At 40.3% G+C, this 8,633-nt stretch overlaps 1 protein-coding gene across 1 annotated transcript; it reads left to right on the top strand.

Moving 5' to 3' along the window:
• The first annotated feature begins 241 nt into the window (after positions 1–241).
• Positions 242–5,962, top strand: LOC134668117 (regucalcin-like). The gene is made up of 7 exons (XM_063525617.1): positions 242–438; positions 1,257–1,467; positions 2,436–2,636; positions 3,207–3,419; positions 4,522–4,694; positions 5,327–5,472; positions 5,885–5,962. The coding sequence occupies exons 1-7, from the start codon at positions 418–420 to the stop codon at positions 5,901–5,903; spliced, it is 984 nt and encodes a 327-aa protein (XP_063381687.1). The 5' UTR covers positions 242–417; the 3' UTR covers positions 5,904–5,962.
• Positions 5,963–8,633: the final 2,671 nt, after the last annotated feature.

Here is an 8,633-nt window from a genome sequence, read left to right as displayed (position 1 = left end):
TAGGATTACCTACCGGTGATTGTAAACACATAAACAATCATTTTATTATATATTACTCTGTACCTCAATAACAAGTGACGAGGTAGGACGTCGTTAATACACTACTTAAAAACTTGATTTTTAAGTAGGTACATTTATTATAATTATTAAAACATGAAATTATTTTGTGGTTTATTTATTATATTAATCAGTCTAAACAATTCGCTCTGTGTGTGATTTTGTTTTAGTTATTATTATATTAGTTATTTTCTTCAGCAATTTACATTCTTGTAGTTTATTTTATCTTAGATAAAATTTGTTAGGTATTCATTTTTTTAGGTAGGTACTTATAGGTACGTAATGTGTTGTTTTAGTTGAAGTGCTAGTTTCAGCTGGAAAGTGTATTGAACATTTGAAGTAAGAATAAAGAATATCGAAATGGGATCGTCAAGTTCTAAGGTAAATATTTATTGACAAGCGATACTAACTAGATGTATGTATCACTTCACAAAAAACCAAATTGTTACAAATCCATTTGTGACTTTGAGATTAATAATATAATGGAACGATAGATCAGGGGGCCGATTTTTGAATTTCGACCACTCGATTTCGTGTATTTCGTTAATTAATATCTCCACTACTATTAGGCATTTAAATTCTACTAATAGAATTGAAATCGAGTGATCAATACCACTAGATTCCAAATGTTTATCGCTCGTATCTCAAAAATTAGCATTTCGCCGTTTTCCATCGATTTTCGAGTGACGAAATCGAGCGATCGAAATTCAAAAATCGGCCCCCAGTTCGCCATAAAGCTGAATAAATATTTAACTAACATAACGCCATCTAGCGAAACTGTTTGGTCATCAAAAAGCGCCCTCTGTTGTGAGTAATTTTAACCTTATCGCGTATGTGCCCGTTATTCTCTCTTACAATACCTAGTTAGTTACAAGGCCACGCATACGCGCTTTCAATTTCATATCTCACATCACAGCGCAACACGGCACTACGTAAGTTCACTTTCTTAGAATTTGTGTCTTAATTATTAACTGGTCTCTGGTATCGTGTAATGCCTCTTTTACACGCCAATATATAGGGGAGAGCGGGGCTGGAGTTACGATGTTCAAATAACATGATGTTTTAACATAACATGTTCAAGGATTTCATTTTTAATAAATCGAAATGTTGTATTTCTTCTCATACTCATATAATCTTTTCTACTAATATCAATATAATAGTTTTTTTTTTATAGAATTTCAATTATTTATCATTTTCAGTCGTCAGTTTTGGAATCATCGACCTCAGGCATGACGTCATCAGTCAACGATTTCGGAAGAAAAGTGGAAGCTATAGCAGATCGCGCATTTCTTCTGGGCGAAGGCCCTCATTGGGACGAGCGCGTGCAAGCTCTGTACTTCGTTAGTATTAATGAGAATACTATACATAAATATGATCCGGCTACGGAGAGCCTTACCAGCGCTACTCTAGGTGAGATTTATTTATTTTTGTACAATCATCAGATATATCGGACGAGACAAGGTGCTTAAACTATTGTGGTGTTGATAAGGGCCACTTGCACCATTTACTAACCCGGGGTTAACCGGTTAAACCACGGTTACCAGTACAATTGGCGCTGGGTTAACGGTTTAACCGGTTAACCCCGGGTTAGTGGGATGGTGCAAATGGCGCTAATATACCTACACTCTAATGTCTTGATAAAGAGTGTCTATAGATCGACCGGTTAACTGACAATGAGTCGAGAGTTGTATAGACCGAACGCTTAACTGAGTCCTCGCCTGCGCGGTGCGGGGGCGACGGGGCGGGACGACTAAGGGTGGCGTAGAAGGTGCGGGCGCCGTACGCCTGCCCCGTCGCCCCCGTACCGCGCAGGCGAGGACTCAGTTAAGCGTTCGGTCTATACAACAAAACAAAAGAGTAGTGTGGGGAAGAAAGTTATATGTCGCTTTCATTTGATAAGAGGAAGATGGATGGTCTCTATGCAGGGGAACCATGGTCGGGTTGGGACTGCTTCTGTTTTGATTTATTTCTTTATTTATTTAAACCATGGCTCACCTGTCAGGGCTGTTAGCACCGCTGCTTTCCGGGTATCCGCTGTTTAACGGAATCTCGACATGAAAGATTCATGGGGTTAACCAAGGGGAACCATGTACAAATACTGCAATCAATATACATTTTCCATACCTACCTTTATAATTTTGGAGGTTTTCAGGACGATAGATTTCCAATTTAAACTGTTGTGAGACATACTTAGTGAAAGGAGACTTAGGCTCTCCGAAACATGTCGCGCGAGTGACTTAATACAAGTGAGTCTAAACCGTAAAATTATTCAATGATGGATTTCCATTTTGGACTAGGTACTTAGGTAATCTAGAACGAATTCAATGAATAACTATTTCCAGCTTCCAGCCATACAAATTTAGTTTGTATCATTTCAGAGGGCCGCCCAGGCTTCATAGTACCCCTCGAAGACCACTTGGATCACTTCGTCGTGGGCTTGGAGCGCGACTTCGTAGTTATCCAGTGGGACGGCGTCGGCACTGCGAGGGTCGTGAGGAAACTGGGGGAGGTGGACCAGCAGTCTCCTAGGAACAGGCTGAACGATGGCAAAGCTGATCCTAGGGGGCGTATTTATGCAGGTTAGGTTATAAAAACTGAAAAATTTTTAAAATCCAAATCGACTAACAAAAGTGAGAGGAGAAAGACAAATAACCAATAGACTTGTTTCCGGATTGTTTTAATTTATAATTTTACATTTATTTATTTATTTAATTTTACATTGTTAACAAGAGATTTGGCTCGATCCCTAAACGCCTTACGTTAAAATGGATGCCTCGTATTACGTCATAAAAGCCGCCTGTGGTCACCTAAATTTATGTTCTGTGTAATTTCTTTGTAAATTTTTTTACTCATTGGCGCACTTGAAATATACACGGTGGCCAAAAAATAAGTGCATTTCCCTTGCCAGGGAGGTTTTGGGATTATACTGAGCAACTTTTACTATGAGACCAACCACGAAATCGCGAAAAAATAAATTACCCTCCATAGAAAATGGACCATCCAAAATGTATGAAACATCCAAATTTTTTTTCGCGATTCGGGTTTGGTCCCATAGTAAAAACTGATCAGTATAATCCCAAAACCTCCCTGGCAACGGGAATGCACTTATTTTTTGGCCACCCTGTATATCCACCTGCTTACTATTACAGGCACAATGGGCCACCAGGACGAGAAATTCAACCTGGACATGAACGCAGGCTCTTTATTCCGTTTGGACTCGCACGGCCTCGCCCCGCTCTGCGACAAGGTCTCCATCTCCAACGGCCTCGCCTGGGACCTGAGTTCTAAGGCCATGTATTATATAGACTCGCCAGAAAGGAAGATAAGAAGATACGACTATGATGTTGAGACTGGGGACATTTGTAAGTATTTTTGAGTCAGTCCAAAAAAAGTAGCCAGGTTTTCAAAGTGCCATGGCTGGACACTGATTTAAAGTTTTACGATTTTTACACATTATTAAATTGTACAACGGGACTTAATCGCGTATTTAAGTTTTAAGATTTACCTCCGACGTTTCGAGGACGGCGTTGTCCCCGTGGTCTCAGAGAAGACTGGCTAAAGTTGACATAAACATCTTCTAGCCGAGCGAGTTTTTCGAACTACCCGCACTTGGTCTTGTTTATCAGTTTGAACGTTTTTCGAGGGAACCATAGTCTAATAAAACATGGTCTTCTCTTCCCAGAGTGACACAAGCCTACGTCACAATAACATTGCCACTTTATATAGCGCTATCGCATATTATCATATATAGTTGCACCAAACAAAGTATGCAGCGGATTTGATAGCCCACGCAGTGTAAGTGTTATGTATACGTCATAATTTCATAGAAGTTTGACGTTTAAAATGACACTTGTACTGCGTGGGCTATCAAAATCGCTGCAGACTTTCAAAGGTCTGACTATAGCGCTGTCGCATGATGACGTAGGCTTGTGTCAGTCACGTGACCACGAAAAGACGCGAAGAGAGTACCAGGCGGAGTATAATATATTATTATATCATGGAGGGAACGTCTCGTCATGTTTGTGATTGCTATGGCTGAAGATATCGCTCTGGTATTGGACTCTTCAGTCATCGCAGACGTTGCAAACAAACTCCCCGCAACACCTGATTTTACCCGACAATCATCTACATATTAAAAGCATTGTCTTAGAAGGAAAAGAAAAGAAAATGATTCCTATCATGAACCATGATAACTAGGCAGTTGAAATTTTCACAGATGATGTATTTCTGCTGTCGCTACCTATATAACAACAAATACTAAAAACAGAATATAATAAATATTTATGTGGGGCTCCTATACAATAAACGTGATTTGTTTCCCGTTGTTTGCGTAATGGTAGGGAACCCTTCGTGCTCGAGTCCGATTCGCAGTTGGCCGGTTTTTTTAATTCACATAGTTTTAAACTTCTCCATGTTTCCAACGATATAGACAACGGTTTAACTTAAAGTAAACCATTTTTTCAGCCAATCTCCAGTACATCTTCGACTTCGAGACGAACAAATTAGAAGGAAATCCGGACGGTTGCACCATCGACACAAACGGCAACCTGTGGGTGGCGGTGTTCGGCGGCGGCTGTGTCCTGCACATATCCCCTAAGGGCGAATTGATTCAACGAGTGGAGGTTCCCGCTAAACAGGTATTCATCATCATCGTCTTTAATTAATAATTTAAATAATAATTAGGGGGAGGGGGGGTAGTTCACTGGCTGTCTACGCCCTAAGTGACTTAACTTAAGGCTCCGTCACACAGGCGCGTTTTGCGGGCGGCGCATGAGCGGGGCGGGCCGCTTTTACATATAAAACGCTCACGCCCCGCCCGGTCAACGCGCCTGTGTGACGGAACCTTTAGTCACTTCTCTTTTGTAACTTGTCATTTTGAATGGATCGACCTATAAACCTTCAAGTGTCAACAAATTATCTAATGTCTTTTAAAGTATTTTAGAAAACGGTATTTTCTACTTCAATTAAATCAAACAGGACAAACGCCACGTTGGACTGCTAAAACGATCGTCTGTCTGTGGCATCGTAGCTCTCAAACGGATGAACCGATTTCGATGCGGTTTTTATTACGTGAAAGCGAATTCCTTGCTATAGAATTTGAAATTTAATAGTCATAAGTAGACATAGAGATTTCTCTAGCACGAACGAGGCAATGCTAGTGACTTCATTCCGATAGTTAGTTTATTCTTGTTCATTTATTTCCACCATTTTCCATTTAATTCCAAGTTTATGTTTTATATCAAACTGCCATATGGAATTATTTGTCCAGGTCACCTCATGTACTTTCGGAGGCGCCAAACTCGACACACTTTACGTAACCACGGCGCGCCTCAATATCACCGAAGAACAGAAGCATCCGAGCGGGTGCACTTTCAAAATAACTGGGCTCGGAGTGACTGGTTTGCCTAACAACAGGTTCAATGATACACTATAGAGTTGTCAAGGATATCACTTACCTACCTATAAATCATTAGTGATTAAACCATCAACTGTAACCAGGACTTCGATACACATTAGGCCCCCCCCCCCCCACATCTAGCGTCTTTCGAGCGTCGGCGTCTACAACTGTATGGCCGCGCTCGACGCATCGTCGACGCAACTGCGCAGCGACGTCATTTTCCATAGCGCTGACCAGACGCCGACGCTCGAAAGACGCTAGATGTGGGGGGGGGGGGCTTAGTTTAAACTTGACACACTTTAGTTGACTCGCTCGACACACTTTACGTAACCGCGGCGCGTCTCAACTCAACATCGACGGAGAACAGAAACATCCGAATGGGTGCACTTTCAAAATAGTCTCGGAAATGACGGATCTACCTAACAACAGGTTCAATGATACACTATAAGGTTGTCAAGGATATCACTTATAACTCATTAGCGAACAAACCATCGACTGTAACCAGGACTTCGATACATTGTACTTTGTTAAAACTTGACACATTGTAGTTGACTCGCTCGATAGTTCGACACTCTAGATCTTCAACGATTTCTGTCGCAGAAATTTTTTGACATCATTGAATGCAACTTAAAAACTGAATTTAATGATGTCAAAAACTATATAATTATTTGATTGTTTTATTTTAATAAAAATGATATAGTCAGCTGATGGCTTTTATATTTCATTGATTTTCGCCTTTAACATCCTGTAGTTTAAGTGTTACCTATTCACCTACTATGTACCTTTTTATATGGTGGCACGAATGAGACATTTGCGATGAGATTCGCGTCTTTCACTTGGAAAACTTGACACAGATTTGGGACTAATGTTAAAGCCAGACTACCGCACCGCACGGAGACCTTGTGCGGTCAAAATATCTCTTTCTCGCTCTAACTTACAGCTACGTCCACACGTGCGGCGACCACGTTACACAGTACACACTAATCACTAAGGTCGCGGTGCGGTGTGGTAGTCTGTTACGGCTTTTATACTGTTGGCCCAGGGCAATTGCAACTACTATGGGACCAATGCAACTATTCTTAATGAGTCTCAGTGAGTCTATAGAGCTATAGCCACTTATACCATGGGTGAACTCTCTTTTATGAATGTCGAAAGTGTAATACTTGGCTGGGTCTACACTCGCACCACCATTCGCAAGTGTTGTCCATCTGCAGATTTGCGTATTCGTACGAAAGTCGAAGAAGGGCAGTATTAAACTATTGCATTGCACGATTGCATGATGCAATAAAAACCCAGATAATAATTTGGTGATTAGATAAGATATACCTAATTACGTTGGCTAAAGTCGCAAACCTCGTAAGTCCAATTCAATGAAATTAGGGATTTGCTACCTTAGCTGAAAATACCTAAAGTCGCAAATCTTTTAACTCCTCCGGAGGAGTTACGAGGTTTGCGACTTTAGATGATGCATATCACACCGGTCCAATTCGTTCATGCGAATGACGTTAGCTGTCATTATCTGTCATGTGTACCGAGATTACGTACCTACATTTCGTCGAAAATTCTGATTTCTGAGGGCCTACCGCGAACCACGTTCGAAGTGTTGCCTCCCTATCACACTTACGTGCAAATTTACAAGTGCGATAGAGAGGCAACACGTCGAACGTGGTTCGCGGTAGGCCCGCTGACCGACTAATAGCATGAGTTGTGTTCTCGCGCACTCACGCAAGATGTATGGAGTCGCGCGCGAGAACGCAACTCATGCTAGCATTTTCTAAGATAACGGCGCCACGACAAGATAACAGTATGGACATTTTAAATCGATGGTTGCAAAATGTGGCTTTCCATAGAAAAGGGTCCCCACATGGAGCATAAAGCCACATATAGGTAAAGTCATAGTAATGTTTTATCATATCACGTCTAAGCTAACTCCGACGACCGACCGACCTGGACCGACTTTGCCAAGTGTGGAAAAACTTCAACAAACGTCATATGTTCGTAAAAAACCGGCCAAGTGCGAGTCGGACTCGCGTTCCAAGGGTTCCGTACATTACTAAATTTTTAACAATATATTTTTTATAATATGTGAAACGCGATTGAATTGCCTTTAAAAAACCCGTAGGGGTCGGATCAAAAACTAAGTAATTAGTCCGACTCACGCTTGACTACATATTTCTAATAGGTTTTCCTGTCATCTATAGGTAAAGACCTATTTTACGTATTTTTTTCAAAATTTTAGACCCAGTAGTTTCGGAGATAAAGGGGGGGGGGGGGGAATGGTCATTTTTAACTATTTTCTTGAATTACTTCTAAACTGTTTATTTTAAAATTATAAAAAAAATATGTTTGAGATCCTCACAGTGAGTTCTTTCATTTGATATGTAACACGATATAGTTTGAAAAACTTTATTTCTTTATATTCTCATTTACCCCCCAAAAGTGGCATACCTAACCAAAATAAGCGGGCTAACTACCTACGCCTGTTTCTGTCAAAAAAACTTTTTTAAATATTGCTAAGCGGCTCCTACTCAAGTAGGTCTTGTCTAGATCTAACGATAATAAAATTAAATAACGTTTATTCTTTATTTTGACTCTGAGTACCTAGATAAAACATAATTCATAGTCATTCTACATTGCGTCAATTATATTATATCAGCACTTATTTAAGTAGGTACCTATAGGTATCGTGAATTACCTTTATATTATCTAAGTTCGGGCGTGGTCTATTAATTCAATAAGCAATATTATGTATGTAAATTGGATTAGATTTTGGGTCTCCCCAAACTTATGGACGCGGAATCGGAATAGCAGATAGAACAACGCATTTAACTGATTTGCAAGACCGAAGTGATCCCATAAGTGTTCCGTGAACAAAGATTTTCACGGAACACTAAAAATGCTTTATGTCTACACAATAAGAGCAAGCGAGCGCGCCAATAGCTATGTGGAGAGACCCTTTCTCAACTTATCTTTTTGACCCAGTGGTTGACTGGTAAAGAATGCTATTAGGCATTAAGTCCGCCATACCTACTTTTTATTTTGTATCTCATCTACCTACCTCTACTAAATATTCAATAGGTAAAGTAGAGATATCTAGTATTTTCTAGTCTTATACTAAGTAGCTATTTGAGTTAGTAACGCTATCTCGAGTAGAACCGATCTCTTGTAACACATAAAC

Source organism: Cydia fagiglandana, chromosome 10, assembly GCF_963556715.1.
Source record: "Cydia fagiglandana chromosome 10, ilCydFagi1.1, whole genome shotgun sequence".
Lineage (NCBI taxonomy): Eukaryota > Metazoa > Arthropoda > Insecta > Lepidoptera > Tortricidae > Cydia > Cydia fagiglandana.
This window is presented reverse-complemented; position numbering and strand designations above follow the sequence as displayed.